Here is an 18,468-nt window from a genome sequence, read left to right as displayed (position 1 = left end):
AAAAGGTCATTGGGAAAAGGAATTTTTTTTCCGGTTTTTGTACTCTGTGCTTGATAGATAGTAGGTTCTCAGCTGATATTTGTTGATTGGCTGATCTCACTCAAGAGATGCCAGTGTTCATCTAATCTTTGGGCAGACTTAAAATTCAACACTAAAGGATTTATAAATAAATATATGATAAAGTCATAAGAAGAAAACTTTCTGCCTAATGGAAATAACATGATTTTTTTCATTTACATTTGAAAATTCATTCCCTAAAACTCTGGATTGTAGTGGCCTGCATCTCTTCATATTCTCTTTGAAATGGCTTTTTCTTGATTCTAGGAATGAGAAGAAAGATGATTTAAAGCAAGGATAGAAATGTGTTCTCAGGAAGATAGGCATAATGAACCTCCAAACCAAGTTTCTCTTTCTTTTCTTCATATGATGTCCAGAAATATAGATAGCAAGTTATGTATGCTTCATCCTGTTCATTTTGTTCTTGTCCTTCTATAAGATCACACAAAGGGGGCAGCTAGATGGCACAGTGGACAAAGCACCAATCCTGAAGTCATGAGGACCTGAGTTGAAATATGGCTTCAGTTACTTAACACTTCCTAACTGTGTGACCCTGGGCAAGTCACTTAACCCCAGCCTCAGTTGGGGGGGGGGGAACGATCACACATAGGTTTACCTCCCCCCTTTGGGGGGCATTCTTAATAACCATAAACTAATTAAATAAACAAAGCACAAGTAGGATTAAAATCATATACACAAACCACAAACCTCAAACTATTTACAATGCCAATTTATTTCTATTAAATATGCAGGCATTAAGAACCTATTGTGGACCAGGCACTGGGATGAGGGTGGGGAAAGTTACAGGTTAGAAGAGTATACAAAGTCAAAAGAAATTTTAAAAGTTATCTTTCCTCAAGCAGTTTACATTTTATTGGGAGAATGTACACATATAAACAAAGAAACAAAGAAGCAAATAAATACATACAAAGTAAATACAGATTAATTTCTAAAATGGTGAGGCATGGGGACAGCACTAAGTGGAGCAATCAGAAATAGTCACTTGTAGGAAGAGATGGTACCTGAGGTGCACTTTGAAGGGATCCAGGATTTAAAGAGGGGAGATTAAGAAGGGAGGAATTCTAGGCATGGGGGACAGCCTGTACAAATAGACAGGAGATAGAATTTCAGAAACCACCAATAAGCCAGTTCAGTTGGAACACAGAGTACAGAGGGTAAGTTGACATAAGCTGGAAAGATAGACAGGAGCATCAATTTGGCAACTGCATGAAGGATGAATTGGAGAGAGGAGAATTTAGAAACAGACCAGTTATAAGGAATTACCAGGATCTAAGAGAGTAATGATGAGTGAACTTTAGTGACAGATTATTAGAGAGAAGGGGACAGATATCAGAAGTGTGGAGTCAGTAGCAAAAATATGGCATCGTTCTTTTGTTAAAGTTCATATGCATGGATTTTAAGGATAGAAAAATATTCTTTATTTATTCATAGAATCTTTTGATTTCCTTATTTATTTATTTGGTTGGTTGGTTGGTTTTGTCTATAGGAGATTTTAAAATAAAGTTTCTGCAGTGAACTTTGGGAGGCAGTGTAGTGTCATTGAAGGAACACTGGGCTGAAAAATCTTTAAACCTATAGTAGAGATTGAGCTCTATAACCTACTCATGCCTGGTCTTGAAAGTATCACAACCCTTCTAGAACCCAGTTTCTTCACTAATAAAATAGGGGAGCACAAACTAGAGGAGCTTTAAGGTTCTTAACAGATCTAGAATTCTAAGTTTCTGGCTCAAATGCCTTTAGGCACACACACGTACACATACACATCAAACTCAATTACTGGATGACATCCAACTAAATAAACAAAGAACAGTTGCTTTTCATTAAGGTCTCTGACCTTTGACATTCCCCTCAGAATGAGAAGAAAGCTATTTGACTCTTGTTTGTTAACTGTTACATTTTAACTTTGTTTATAGTCTTCAGCAAAGTGGATTTTGGCATGAGGCTGGGAGGATATGTTAACTTTTAATTTAATGTGTCCTATACCTTGAAACTACAATTCTTAAAACAAAAAAAATTAATTTTGAACTCGACAAAACGGACTTAAACATTTCTCTATATAAAAGTTACAAAGAATAATTTTTAAAAGTTATAGAAAAAAACAATTTAATTATATACAGCTTTGTTTTTTTCAAGTATTTACCAAATTCAGCACATTAGTTCCAAAAGTGTCCTGCTTTCTCATTTTCTCTTTAAACCTCCTTCTGTTCTCTTCTGTGAATAAAACAAAATCATTGATGTTTCTCTCTTTTCTTTTTTTGCTTTCTCAAAATTCAGTTTTGATCTCCCTCCCTCCCTCTTTCCCACCTTGTCCTTCTCTCCCTCCTTCCATTCTTTCCTTCCTATTCTTCCTTTCTTTTCTTTTCCTTTTTTAGTCTCTTTTTCCTCTTCCTCCTCCTCCTTTTCTTTTTGCTCTTCTTTCCCCCCTTTCTCCTAAAACTACCCCATCCTTACTTTCTTTCCTTTCCCATTTTATAAAACCCTCTGTGGTAAGAAATTTCACAAAACAGATTCATAAATTGCTCATATCTAAAAATACTATTTCATTCTATACCTCTAGCACATTACCTCTCTTTCAAGAGGAAAACTTCTTTTGGTCTTTAAATTAATTGGAGTTCTGAAGTCTTACAAAATAAATTTTCTTTACAATAATTATACATTTATACAAATTGTTTTCTTGGTTCTATTTATTTCATCAGTACATAATATTCTTTCCACTATCTTTTAATCATATTAGTAAGTACTTCTTACTTACATATCCTATTTGTTCACTCATTCTCCAATTTATGGGCATTCCTTTACCTTTTAGTTCCTTGCTATAACAAAATAGTATATATACATATATATGTATATGTATATATATATATATATATATATATGTAATTTCTGTCATTTAAAAAATTTCTCTTTTGGATATGCCTAATAATGCCATCACCAGATCAAAGCATATGGAGATAGTAGCAAATTAATTTTCAGGATGTTAGACCAATTCATAATTCTACTAACAATACATCAATATGTCCTCCCCTTGATATCTCCTTCCTCAATTGTTATTTTCCTTTTTTTAAAATCATTTTTGTAAATCTAATGGGCATGAATTGGAACCCCAGGGTTTTTCATTTGAATTTATTTCTCTTATGATTTAGAGCATTTAGTTTGCTTTTCTTCTTTTGAGAACTACTCATATCCTTTGATTCAATATTGTCTGTTTTATCTCCGGTGATGCACTACTCTATTCCTTATTTGATCAAGAAATTTTCTGTCCATAGCTAGGAAAGATATCTTCTTATTTTCTAATTTATTTGTAATGTGGCCTTTAATATTAAAGGTATTTATTGTGGTGTTTGATGTGAGATGTTCTAAAACTTAATTTCTGCCATATTGCTCTCAAGATTCCCCAGCAATTTTTGTCATATAGTGAGTAGTTAAAATCTCTTGATATAACAAATTATATTAATTTGCTCCTAAATCTTGTGTTCCTCATGTTTCCTACTGATCATCTTTTCCATTCTTTTATAAATGCCAAATAGTTTTGATGATTCCCAATATGTACATTTTTGGTTACCTTTAAAAACTTTTTAAAAGTTAAATTTTAAATTTTTAGGTAAAAATAGGTAAAACTTTTAAAGGGCAAGATTAGAGACTGTGTGGTACAAGGCTTAGGTGTGACTGAATCATTTTATACCTTGTGAAGGAGTTTTGAGTAGTCATCCATATATAAACTGTTCTAGAGTGAATTTCATCAGAACTCTCCAAGGAAGAAAGGGAAATTGAAGTCTAACTCCCAATTCTTGCTATTTACTTGCTTATTTTCCTCATTTTAAATTTAATTTCCTCATCTTTAAAATGATAATGATAACTACTTTCTCACCTGATTCAGAATGTAGTTATGAAAATGAATTGTTTTGCAAATAGTAAAGTCTTGTAGAAATGAGACAGATATTATTGGTATTGGGATAGAGGTGATTTGAGGAATTCTGAATAATTTAATCTAGAGTAACTTGATTTTAGCTAAAAGGTCTAAAATTAATTGATGAATCAGCTGCTTTGAAGGAGGCCATACACATTATTTTACCTCTTTCTCAGATAAAATTAGGTTGGATTTTCCATTCTCTTTTTCCATTCTCTCTCCACCCTTCCTCACAGTGAACATGCAGAAAAGGGATGCTTCATCACTCAAAGCAGACTTCAATCCCATGAAAATCTGGTTGAGTAAAATAGGGAAAGTTAAGGCTCAAGTCAACAATAATTTCAACTTTCTAGCTGTGGTATTATCAGAGCTTTTTGGGAAGATGAAGGGACCTTGCTTCAAGGTCTTGTTATTCAGGGACATCTCTCAATATTTTACAGGCAGCCTAGATCATTCATACCTTCCTTCTCCTGCCCTCACAAAAGGGTGAGCCACATTGCTTTCTCTCCTGATTAACCGAACCCACCATCACACTCTGTACCACTGTTGCTTCCTTTACCGGCGATTGTTTTTACCTTAGATGAAAATATTCCTAGTTTACACCCTAGGGTGTGCTGAGAGCTACAGAAGTCCTGTAGCTTTTTCCTGCATTCCATGAAGCTTCCTCTGGGTTGCTTTTCAGCCTGGTTCATGTTAACTTATTGAAAGAAGTGCTGAGTTGTGGAATGTTAATGCACTATTGTTATGGTCTTGAAAATAGAAGGTTCGTTTTATGTGACTTCTTATTGCTTGGAAATTATCTTTGGAGAAAAAATGATTTTTAAGCTTGTTCTGACAATTAATAGGTACAACCCCTCCACCATGGCTCCACCTGAAGCCAGGTATTGTAAACTTGCATTTCTTAGAATCCTACAACAATGCTCATCAATAGTATGTGTATTTGATTCCCAAATAATAAGAACTCAAGTGAGTTTGCTTTCTCTATGCAGGCAAGTGCTATAGCCAGTTCAAACTGCTAAAGAGAACTAATTGTTAAATTTTATACTTAAACTTTATACTTGAGCATTTATGTTTTGGAAACTGCAAATGAGGATTTGTTTTGTTGTTTTATTGATTGTTTAGATTTAATAAAAATGATGTAGAAAATCTTAATGCATTTAGACTACACTTAAAAGTATGTTGTTAGTAAATTTTTTTAAAGAGTCAGTTGTTAAACAACTACCTGCATACCCCTTGCATGGATAGTAGTTGTGCTAAAGAAAGAGAAGGAACTGTGAGCAGAGGTGAGGTTTGAAGTCTGTTTGTCAGAACCAGATAGACAACATGAAATTAGCAAATAAGATCACATTTGGTATGATATATTTGAAATTTGGGCAAATGAGGTCATCCTCCAAATTTCTAATTCAAAAGAAGAGTCTAAGAGATACAGGCCAACCTAATATAATAGTTCTACTCTCAGATCTACTACTTACTAGTTTTTTGACTTTGGATAAATAATTTAATCTCTTTGAGCCTCAGTTTTTTTTAAAACATAAAATGGGGACAATGAAGTATTGATTTCACTAGTTTTCAAAGTATAAATGCTAATACTGAAAATTTAACAATCAGTTCTCTTAAGTAATTTGAGTTGGCTCCAGCACACATCTGCATAGGAAAGGAAGTTCATGGCAAAGTCCACTTCCTGGAACCTTTTGCTCTCATTTCACACTGCACTGTAGTTCTGAGAGTTCTTAGTAATGTATTCTCCCAAGCCCACTTTCTATTCTCACTCTGAAAAACAAGTCAAAATTTTTATTCAATATAGTCATTTCCTCATCTTCCTTGCTCCTTTGTTTCTGGAACTCCTAAGCTGACTTTCTACCTTGATATAAGGGGTGATTTAAAACTCATTTCCAAAACACTTTTTTTAATTGATGGAGATTGATTACTCAATGAATTTGTGAGGAGCAAAAAGAAAAGGGACCCTTGTCTTTTTGTTTCCAATTTCCAGAAAGAAGACAATGTTTTAAATTTCCTTTAGATACCTAAAAGGAAAGAAATTGGAAGCACCTCAACTGTATCCCTGTTCCCAACTAAGAACACTAGAGATTTTTGGGAATTTCTCTTTGGGAAAGAGATTCTGATTTCTGTTTGATATTGATTTGGATAAATGGATTTATTCACTATTTTATATATATATATATATATATACATTATTAATGTATTCAGTGTAGCAATTCCAAGTTCTAAATGAAGTGTTTGAAGTTCAGCACCAAAAATTGAGATTGGTGTGGGCACCAGATGTTGGAGTTTGGTCATGTGAAGAATTCACAATGACCATTCTCTTTGACAAAAGATAGCTTTATTTGGAAGAAGAGGTTACAAACACAAATAAAGAGATACAATAAACATCAGAAATGGTATATATGAAATAGAATTGGGAGAGCATATAGTTAACAATGGAAAGGACAAGTTCCCTAGTGAACCTCGCAATTAACCAGGAGAAAGGATATACACCATGAGGTTGGAGTATGTCCTTAAGTGGCAGGCAAAATCTAGAGAGAAGTGTAGCACTCTGAAAGAGTTAGCTATAAGGAGAAAGACACCATGAGGCATGGTAGGTGAATGAGAGGAAAGGCTCCATGAAGCAGAATGCCATGGCAACAAAACCCAAAAAGGATTCAGCAAAGATGGCGTGAGCCATGGATAAATTTATAGGGGAAATTTAATATCGGGGGTTTGACATCTGATTCATTATAGTAAAGTGGGGTTACCTACAACCTCTACTGGGTTTGAGCTGATCCCCACTAGTGCCCTTTCCTGCTTGCCTTAGGGAGTAATCTTATCAGTACTTCAGGCTTTCTGCCAACCCCAACTAGTTACTCAGAAATTGACATTTTCATTATGGAAGTGACATTTGGTGGGAAGGGAGTTAGCTTGAAATGTTCCTTCTTGTCCAAGGAATAATGATTAGAAGCACAATTTGAATGTAAGAATTATTTCTCCTACATTAACATCATTTAAGGGAGCAGATAAAATTAACACAGCATTCTCTTTCACTGAAAGGAGCAGAGTAACCAATGTTTAGCCCCAACCTCCTGCTTTGCTTGCTGGCATGAATCAAAGTCTTCTTTGGAAAAAGGTTAAAAGAGTAAATTTTAAAAGTAAATTATATCCCTTAGAACAATTCTGGCTTGATTGATTTTGTACTACCTGAAAACCATGACAGGTCTGTCTTTTTTTATAATGGATATATATTTATACAGTTATCATGCTGCACAAGAAAATTAGATCAAAAAGGTAAAAATTAAAGCAAGCAAACAACAACAAAAAGAGTGAAAATGTTATGTTGTGATGCACACTTATTTCCCATGGTCCTCTCTCAGGATGTAGATGACTTTCATCATCACAAGATGATTGGGACTATTTCAATCATCTCATTGTTGAAAAGAACCACGAATAACAGAATTGATCTTCATATAATTGGTTCTTATCTTTAAAAAAAAAAGTTCTAAAAAGGGTCAAGAATTTCAATGGAATTAATTTTTTAAAAAGCAAATGAAGGTAGCCTAGCTGTATCAGATCTAAAACTATGTTATAAATCAGTGGTCATCAAAATCTTTTGGTATTGGCTAAGAAATAGAGTAGTCAATCAGTGGAATAAGTTAGGTTCACAGGACAAAATAATCAATGACTATAGTGATCTAGTATTTGACAAACCCAAAGACCCCAGCTTTTGGGATAAGAATTCACTATTTGACAAAAACTGCTGGGAAAATTGGAAATGAGTATGGAAGAAACTAAGTATTGATCCACACCTTAACATATACCAAGATAAGGTAGAAACGGGTTCATGATATAGACATAAAGAATGATATTATAAACAAATTAGAAGAAGATAGGATAGTTTACCTCTGAGATCTGTGGAAGAGGAAGGAATTTGTGACCAAAGAACTAGAGATCATTGCTGATCACAAAATAGATAATTTCGATTATATTAAATTAAAAAGGTTTTGTACAAACAAAATTAATGCAGATAAGATTAGAATGGAAGTAACAAACTGGGAAAACATTTTTTTATATTCAAAGATTCTAATAAAGGCCATTTCTAAAAAATATAGAGAATTGACTCAAATTTATAAAAATTCAAGCCATTCTCCAATTCATAAATGGTCAAAGGATATGAACAGACAATTTTCAGATTAAGAAATTGAAACTATTTCTAGTCATATGAAAAGGTATTCCAAATCACTATTGATCAGAAAAATGCAAATTAAGACAACTCTCAGATACCACTACACACTTGTCAGATTGGCTAAAATGACAGGAAAAGATAATGACAAATGTTGAAGGGGATGTGGGAAAACTGGGACATTGATACATTGTTGGTGCAACTGTAAGTGGATCCAACCATTCTGGAGAGCAATTTGGAACTATACTCAAAAAGTTATCAAACTGTGTATACCCTTTGACTCAGCAGTATTTCTACTGTGATTTTATCCCAAAGAGATCTTAAAGGAAGAAAAGGAACCCACATGTGCAAAAATGTTTGTGGCAGCCCTTTTTGTAAAACCTAGAAAATGGAAACTGAATGGATACCCATTAATTGGAGAATGTCTGAATAAGTTATGGTATTTGAATGTTATGGAATATTATTGTTCTATAAGAAACGACCAATAGGATGATTTCAGAGAGGCCTGAAGAGACTTACATGAACTGATGCTAAGTTAAATGAGCAGAACCAGGAGGTCATTATACACGGCAACAACGAAACTATAAGATGATCAATTCTGATGGACATGGCTGTCTTCAACAATGAAATGATTCAAACCAGTTCCAATTGTTCAATGATGAAGAGAGCCATCTATACCCAAAGAGTGGACTGTGGGAACTGAAAATGGACTACAACATAGCATTTTTACTCTTTTTAAACATATTTAACATATATTGGACTACCTGCTATCTCAGGGGAGAAGAAAGGGAAAATTCAGAACAGAAGATTTTACAAGGGTCAATATTGAAAAATTACCCATGCATATTTTTTAATAAAAAGCTTTAATAAAAATAATAAAATAAAATAAAGTAATATTGCATTGTAAAAAGATAAAAAAAATTCTTAATTTATGGGCCACAGTTTTCCAACTTCTACACATACACATCCTCTCTCTTTCTCTGTCTCTCTGTCTTTCTCTATCTGTGTGTGTGTGTGTGTGTGTGTGTGTGTGTGTGTGTGTGTGTTCTAAATCTGAGGGGGGAAAAAAGAAAGGCAAAAAGACAATCCCTGTGCTTATGAGTTCCTCAAATCTAATGGAAGAAATGACATATAAACAAATATATACAAACAAGCTACACACCAGATAAATAAGAACTAATAAACAGAAGGAAAGCAATAGAATAATGGCAGACTGGGAAAGATTTTTGAGAAGGGATTTTAATTATGATCTGAGGAAGTCAGGGAATCTATTAAACAGAAATGAGGAAGGAGAGCATACCAGCCATGGAGGATACTCTGGGAAAATTCTGGAAGCTAGGAATATCTTGTTTGTAGAACAGCAAGGAGGCCAGTATTCCTTGATCCCAAAGTATGGGGTGGGTTTGGGATAGGTGGTCTGGAGAGGTTATGACGTTCTTTGAAATCTAAATAGAATTTTTTATTTGATCCTGGAAGCAATTAAGAAGCCCCTAAGGTTTGATTAGGGAAATGGCAGGGTCACATTTGCATTTTAGGAAAATCACCTAGGTGACTGAATGGAGGATGGACTGGAGTAAGAAAAGATTTGTATCAGAGACCAACTAGCAGGCTATTGCAGTACTTTTAGTCATAAAGCAAAGAGGGTCTGTACTAAGATGATGACAGTAACAGGAAAGAAAGAGAATGTAGGAGAGATGTTCCAAAGATGAAATCTACAGGTTATTTAGCAAGAGATTGGATAGGGTATGTATGGTAGAGTGAGAGAGTCACTAGGTGACTAAGTTCTAAGTCAAGGGTATTGGGAAGATAATGGTTCCTTCAACCATAATGAGAAGGTTTGGAAGCAGGGAGGGTTTAGGAGAAAAGGTAATGAGTTCAGTTTTTGATATATTTAGGTTAAGATTCCTATAGAAGGCATTTTATAATTGAATCCATGGGAGGTGATAAGAATCACTAAATGAAGTAGAATAGAGAAAGAAAATAAGGCCTATGACAAGAGACCTGGATTCATCTAGGGTTTTACCTAGATTAATATTACATAAAGTATACTGAGAACATATGGTCAGATAGGTAAGAGAATCCAGAGAGACTTTTACATGTGGAAGCCAGCCTAGAGAAATATGAATATAATTTCTGGTTACTAATTTTTAGCAAGAAATTGAATATTTTTTCTAAAAACCATGGACAATTTTTTTTTCTGTCCTGGGAAGACCTGAGGTATATATTTATATGTGTGTATGTATAATATTATAATATATGTAACATGTATATATATATATATGTGTCTGTATGTAATCAGATTTTTTAATTTAAATTGCCCTAGACTTGTATTAAATAGTTCTTGAAATGTCCAGCATTTAGTTTCATGAGACATATTATGTTTGTTTACACTTTTGCTAGCCTTAAATAAGTTTAAATAGGGATTCTTTCTCCCCTGAAAACAGCTGAGTTTACAATTTAAATGTGTATGCTAGCAGTTTTTGTGAATAACTTTGAAGGAAAGATTTCTTTTCCAGATTTTTTTTTTGGTGCTATTGAATCTTGAGGGCATCTGTTGACTCTTTTTCTAATCTATATTTTTGTACTTGAATGGATGGGTATTATCTCAAAATAGCAGTCCACCTGAAACTCTTTTGACTTCATTTTGAATTTTTTTTTTTTTGTTATGGTCATTTTTGTTTCAAAAAGGGACTTTGTCTTCCATTTTGGAAAACACATTTTTGTTCTATTTTCATTTTTTTTCTTTTCTTTTCATAAGAATTCTATTCTTGGTTATATACTGGAATGTTTTTTGGATTTTTAAAAAAGTTTACTTTTATTTTTGTTTTATTATTTTTTTAGAGATGTAATAAGTTTATCCAAACTGGTTTGGCTTCATCCTAACTTGATGTTAGCATGAAAATACTATTATACAATTGTTGAATTTGTTGATATAATTGAATAGTAAATCGTTTTGTTTTTTTAAGTAAAAAGTATGAATGCTACTTTCTGCATAATTAATTGCTACATATAAATCCTGAAGCCAGACATCCTATTCTTCTTTAGAATTCTTCCTACCTTAGACTGAATATCAATAAATTCTGAGGCAAAACTAGAAGATAAAAATTACACTTAGCATCAACTGATCAGCAATTGACCACTGGATTCCAATAGCAATGGACCAGGGGAGATACACATTTTACCCTTTGCAATTACCTGCACAATGGAGAAAACCAGGAAAACAATTTTCCAATAAAAGGGTCAAAATTCATTTCTGTCTATCCTTTCTCAAACCTTCAGCATCCCTATCATACAAAAGTGGATAATAGTCCAGTGTTTTTTACACTTTTTTATAATGAAGAAAGAGGCTTTAAACCTGAGCCTCCATAGGTACTTATAGATTTGACCCTGTGTTTTCTTAGCTTTTTGAAAGGCTTCACTGGATCTATGGTATCATCAATGTGGATATTTTCTCCCATGTGGCAGATCACATCCCATTGTTATGGGACTTTGAGAGTCAGGACCAGGAATTTTAGAAGGTGCTAGTACAATCCCCTTACTTTATAGACAAAGAAACTGAGGTCCAGAAAAATTAGATGACTTTCTAAGGATTTCAAATAGATAAAGCATAGCAAAGGTAGAATTTGAACCAGTATTCTCTAGCCCTAAACTCAATACTTTCATTATTCCACCAAACTCTTAAGTTGTACTTGGTACTTCATAAAGGAATTTAGATACATAATATTATCAGTGAGTTCCATGAGAGCCCAGGGAGAATCTCACCCACTATGAAGTCTGCATTCCTGGGGGTCAAAAAATGAGAAACCAGACTGAGAAGAAAATAAATTTATGAGTACATTAAGGAAGATCCTGAGACTAGGAGTACCTTTAGCTTCTAAGGGTACAAATTGGGTTTTTAAGCTTTCTAGGACTGTTTAAAGTGCACATCCAATTGGCAGCATTCAATCAGTAAACATTCATTAAGCACCTACAAATTGCTAGGCACTGCACTAATGTTGGGGATACAAAGAGGCAAAAGATAATCCCTGTCCTCAAGAAGCATATGATCTATATATATATATATATATATATATATATATATATATATATATATATATACATATATATATATATATATATATTTATATTTATATTTATATAATTTTATAGAGTCTTAGGCTTGACATTAAACACAGCAGAGCTCCAGAGATTGCTCATCCATTTTCCTTATTTGAGAAATTGAATAATAGATATAGGATGTCAGGAGATTTGAGAGAGGCTGTGTAGATCTTGGGTCTCAGAAGTTTCCCAACATCAAATGGGTTCTAGTGGGCATATTTGCTGTGTAATTAATCTCATCAGAATTTACTGGTGGGACTGGAGAATTCTAAGAGAGGTCTCCTTCAAGATAAAAATCAGTGAGGTTATCCTATCCTTGTGGGTTTGAGAACTTTATATACACAATCCTGTAACTCTGTTTCTGAGATTTCTAAAGTTACTTTTTCTGGGGAGAAGATACTTCCCTAAATCTCATATGATGTATGAAAAATTCTAGAGACATTGTTTCTTGATAATCAATCATTTATTAGTCATGCTAGCATATAATTAATAAAAAGAATCAGTGACTCTCTTGAATGCCAAAGCCATCTCTTGGAACCACTCAATGAAATACATATGTCTTTGGAAGAGTGAGTCTGGAGGTGGCAATTGACTCTGATTGGTTAATAAAGAATGAGAAGAATGAATATTATAATAATAAGTGGACTTGTTCTAATGATAGGCTGGGGAGGAATGTGACTTTGATTAGGTCATTTATTTCTAAATTGTCCAGCCTCGCACAATCTAATCAAAGTATTTATTCCCACCTGAACTTGAGGGAATACACAGTGGGTTTCCCCACATGGATGGGGTCTAAATGAGATTGAAAGTTAATCCAAATTTTATTGTCAGCAATTTCTTTCAAATGATGGCTTAGCTTAGTAGAGAATAAAGTTTTTAAAAGGGATAAATCCCATGTTTCCCCAGTATTAACAATTAGTTATTTAATAATAATTTCTTTCAAAATCTATTTTCTCCACAGTGGTGAGCAATTGGCAATAATATAAATCTTCTTGATATGAATAATAAGAGAGGTGTTGAAAAACTGCCCCTGTTGTTAAATCATTTAAGGAATCTTAGATGATTTTTAATACATGAACCGTTTTGGAAGAGAGCTTTTAAGGAAACATTTTGTTCTTTGGGATCATAATTTTTTTCATGCTAGGAATACACCTATATTGTATGTTGTACCAGGAAAATTTTGTTTTTCAGAACTAGTCTTTGACAGATACATGTGTCATAGAAGGAACTTGATAGGACTCCCTCTTATCTATTTCCCCCAAATAATTGTGTTAAAATTAATTGTTTTTAAATATTTGTGATTTTTTATATCTGAATTTGTTTGTAAATCCATCTATTTCTAGTTTTTTCCCCCCTTAGGAAATTTGTATGGCCTTTCCAATTCTTTTTTTTTAAGACAAAGTTTTCTATTTTCTGTTGTATTAATTTGGATAATTTATATTTTTGTAAGTATTCAAGTCTTCAATAAACATTTAAGCATCACTATGTGCCAGATAGTGTGCTAAATGAAGAGGATATAAAAAGAGGATATAAAAAAGAATCAACCAATTTTTTGAACTAACCAATAATTTGGTCAACAAATTGTACAATATGGTGATAGAATATGTCAAATGGCATTCTTTCTTCTTGAAGACAAAACAAGTGAATGAATTTTTCATTTTTTGTACTGTATTGGGTAAAAGCAGTACAAGTACATAACTACAATCAAAGGCTTGACCATTCAATAGAGGAAGCTTATCCTTCACACTTGAGATAGGGGTCAGTGTTAGCTTTTGTGACAACTATTTGAGTGTCAATAAAATATGATTTTTTTAAATAAATGTGATTTGCTTAATTTTTTGATATGCTTAATTTTTATTGACAAGCAATAATAATCACTGTCAAATGGGAACTACAATGTAGCAAAAGAAGAAAATTTTCCAATTAGTACTTTACTCTATTAGCAACAAAATTATTTATTCTCCTTTACATTCTTCCTTTCCTTAACTAAAGGAAATATTGGATCATTTAAATTCTAAACCATAGCCCTACTAATTATATTTAAATATATTAACTTCACAAAATCAAGGGACAGTCACTCTAATTTATTATGTTGCTTCTCAAAAAGCAAAGTAAGTCACTAAGGTTTTTGCTTTTTTAAACATTTTTCTTTTTTTTTTTTCATGCAGATGTGGAAAATCAGTCCAAAGCAATGTCCTGTTAAAAGGACGTCACCTCTTAACTCTAAAAGACTTTACAGGAGAAGAAATCAAATATTTGCTCTGGCTATCAGCAGATCTGAAGTACAGAATAAAACAGAAAGGAGAGGTATGTATAATTTTCAACTTACTGACAAATGGGCTACTCAGTAGTCTCAGTCTTCCCAGTAAACCCTGGAAATCAAATTTCCTCTGCCATATAGCCAAGAATGAAACAAGGCAGATAAGCTGATTGGTTGCTTTGGAATGGACAAAAGAATATATTGTAGGCAGCCAAATAAGTGGCTTGATGATAAATTACAGGGTTTCATTTGTATAAGGCATTCAAGTTCATTTTTAGAAATTGGATCAGAACTTAAGGAAATTGTTCCTTTTTCTTGCAACAGCTCTCTTCTCTCATATCCTATGAAATGAAATCCTACCAAATGAAAACAAGAAATATCAATTTTTCCCCATTCTCTAAATTGTTTCAAGTTGTATATACCCATGGAAATATGTTACCCCTCCCAAACACACACACACACACACACACACACACACACACACACACACACACACTTCAACAATCGAAATAAAATCATTCTTTGCTTAAAGTCTTTTAGTAAAGGGTAACCTACTAACTCTGGAGATTATGTACTCTACTTCAATATAGCTCAAACTGTTTAGAAATAGTTATATTTATCAAAAGTAAGTTTGTTTTCTTTCCACTTCCACCTATTATTCCTCTTGGGACCAAATAGAGGAAGTGTAACCCTTTTTCCATAGCTTAATCTTTCAGGATAAAATGAGATTATATATAAAAAATTATTTATAAACATCAAAGTACCATATTTCTCTGTATTTCAGTTTCAAATCACATATATATATACATGTATGTATATTTGTGAATTTATATATCTATATATACACATATAGCTAAAGACACACATATATATGTATACATATATACATATACATATTTATTATACCTATCTGCCCTTCATCAAGTTATTTAATCACAGTAAGTCTCAATTTCCTTATCTATAAAATAGGGATTACTCTGAGAATCACAGAAATCCTGAATTTCTATTTTATAAAAATTTCTTTTCTTTTTCACATTACAATAGTTTTCCATAGGATCATTTCCCCTCCTCTTCCCCTTCCCAGAGAGGTATCCTATATTGAAAAAAAAAAGATAGAAAGGGGGGGCATGGATGGGAAATCAGCATAACTGATCAATACATTGAAAAAGTCTGAAAATATATACAATGTATACTTTTGACCATCCCAACTCCATAATATCATAGGTTAGGGATATTCTCTCTATCTTCTGAGTCATTTTAGAGCCGTATAATTCATTCATTTCTTATAATTCATTCATTTCTTATTTTTGTATGTGATTCTTTCAATTTGCATCATCATTGTCAGTGTGTGTGTGTGTGTGTGTGTGTGTGTGTGTGTGTGTGTGTATGTGTGCACGCATTTATATTTGGGGTCTGCTTATTTTGCTCTTTATCAGTTTAGGTAGATCTTTCCATGTTTCTCTGTATTCATTATCTACATCACTTCTTACAGCACAGTAATATTCTATCAATTTTTGCATTTTGATTTATTTAGTCATTTCCTAATTGATGGATATCTACTTTGTTTCCAATTCTTTGCTATCACAAAAAAAAAAAAAAAAACTATAAATAGTATATATAGTGACTTTTCTTATATCCCAAGGGATATAAGTCCAATAATGGAATCTCTGGGTTAAAGAATGTGAACATTTTAGTCACTTGAGATGCATAATTCCAAACTGTTTTCCAAAATGGTTGTTCTAATTCATAGCTCTAACAATATATCAACGTGCCTGTCATCCAACACCATTCCAGAATTGAATATTGCCATTTTTTGTTTTCTTTAGCAATTTGTAGATTTTGAGGAGAAATACTAGCATTCTTTTATGAATCTTTCTCTTTTAGAACTGTTTATTCATATCCCTTGACTACTTACCTATTGAGAAATTGAGATATATATATATGTGTGTGTGTGTGTGTGTGTGTGTGTGTGTGTGTTTATGTGTTTATGTGTATATATGTGTCTATACACCCATATATATTATTCATATATCTTGGATATTAAATATTTATTATAGAAATTTAATACAAAGATTTTTCCTCATTCATGTATTCAAAGTTATTTATTTTATCTTTAATAATTGCCACGCTCGGGGCAGCTAGGTGGCGCAGTGGATAGAGCACTGGCCCTGAAGTCAGGAGGACCTGAGTTCTAATCTGGTCTCAGACACTTAACACTTCCTAGCTGTGTGACCCTGGGCAAGTCACTTAACCCCAGCCTCAGGGAAAAAAATAATAATAATTGCCACTCTCTCGTTTGGTTAAGAATACAACTCCTACCCATAGCTGTGATAGGAATGTGATGTTTCTCTTTTAATTTTTAAAAATATTATGATCTTTAGTATTAAAGTTGATATTCATTTAAGATATAGTGTGGAATGTAATATAAGATGTTGGATTAATTTTAATTCCTTCTGGACAACTTTCCAGTTTTCCCAACAGGTTTACTCAAATAGGAAGGTTTTTGTAGGTAGGCTGGATTTATATCTGAATGCAAGGATGGTTCAGCATTAGGAAAAGAAGATTATTATATTAAAAACAATAATATCTGAATTAGACTATCTCAATAAATACAGAAAAAAGCCTTTGACAAAGTCCAACACTCATTATGTTAAAAAAAAAAGTTAATAAAGCATAGATATAGAGGATTCTTTTTAATATCATTCAAAACACCTATAAAAACCAAAAGTAAGCATCATATGCAATGAGGATACACTAGATCCATTTCCATTAAATATGTGAGCAGATCAATGATATACATTTTGTCCATTATTATCTTATATAGTTCTGGAAATACCAGCAACAATAACAAGACAAGAGAAATAAATTAAAGGAATAAAGACATGTAAAGAGGAGATAAAACTATAGTATTTACTCAGTATAATTATAGAATCCTAGGGAATAAGCAAACATATTAATGGAGATAATTAATAGTATCTGTAAAGTTATAGATTATAAAATAAGCCCTCAAAATCAACCATACTATTAAATAATAACAAAACCCCAGAAAAAGTGGAAAAGGAAATTCCCATCCTAAATAACAAAATATACATAAAGTATCTGAGAAATGATCCACCAAAGCACAAAGACTTGCACATTTTAAATTATAAAGTCTTCTTTAAAGAAATTAAAAATAAAACCTACTTGAATAGCTGAAGGAATGTTCAGTGTTTTGTGGCTAGGCCTTGCCAAGATAATCAAAAAGGCAACATTTCCAAAGTTAATTTGTATTTTTAATGCTTTACCAACCAAATTATCAAGAATACTTTATAAATTTGATTTTTTTAAGTAATTTGGAAAAAAAAGTATGGAATATCCAAAAAAATGATGAAAGGTAGGGGCAAAGGAAGAATAGTATTTCCAGACTTCAATCTATAGCATAAAGCAGTAGTCATCAAAACCTCCTAGTATTAGTTCTAACATAGGGAGATAGGTCAATGTAACAGGCTAGACAAGGGAGAATTAGGAACAATTAAACTCAATGATTCAGTGCTTTAATAAGTTAAAATACTAAATATCAGTTGGCAGGAACCTAGACCAATCCATATACTCTAAAATCCTCACTACATGGGAGTAGTTATGACTATCATTGTTATTGTTATTATATTCTGATGTTGATTATTCATATAATTAATTCAGAAGAAGGCTGAAAAAAAAAAGGTCACAGGTATCCAAGAAAAAAGAAGAGGCACTGGAAAGAAGTGGGGTATTTAATAATTAGTTATCTTTATTTAGAATTTACATAATCTTAATGTTTGAAAATGCATTTTAAACATTCTTTAAACACATTCTTTAGTCACAACTGTGGCTTGACAGTCTATGGTCAAGGCTTTCTGACTTGGAATCTAAAGGCCCCCCAGTGACCATGGAGAGATTTTAGGAGGTCTGTGAACTTAGATAGAAGGGATGGAGTTG

At 32.8% G+C, this 18,468-nt stretch overlaps 1 protein-coding gene across 1 annotated transcript in view; it reads left to right on the top strand.

The window, feature by feature from the left end:
- The window catches only part of OTC (ornithine transcarbamylase), a 66,193-nt gene that overhangs the window by 1,950 nt on the left and 45,775 nt on the right, over positions 1-18,468 (top strand). Inside the window, exon 2 of the mRNA XM_074300839.1 lies at positions 14,423-14,561. Coding sequence (XP_074156940.1) covers positions 14,423-14,561 — 139 coding nt within the window. The remainder of the gene's footprint in view (positions 1-14,422; positions 14,562-18,468) is intronic.

This window comes from Sminthopsis crassicaudata, chromosome 3 (assembly GCF_048593235.1).
Source record: "Sminthopsis crassicaudata isolate SCR6 chromosome 3, ASM4859323v1, whole genome shotgun sequence".
NCBI classification, from domain to species: domain Eukaryota; kingdom Metazoa; phylum Chordata; class Mammalia; order Dasyuromorphia; family Dasyuridae; genus Sminthopsis; species Sminthopsis crassicaudata.
Note: the sequence above shows the minus strand (reverse complement) of the source record. Positions and strands in the feature narration are given on the sequence as shown.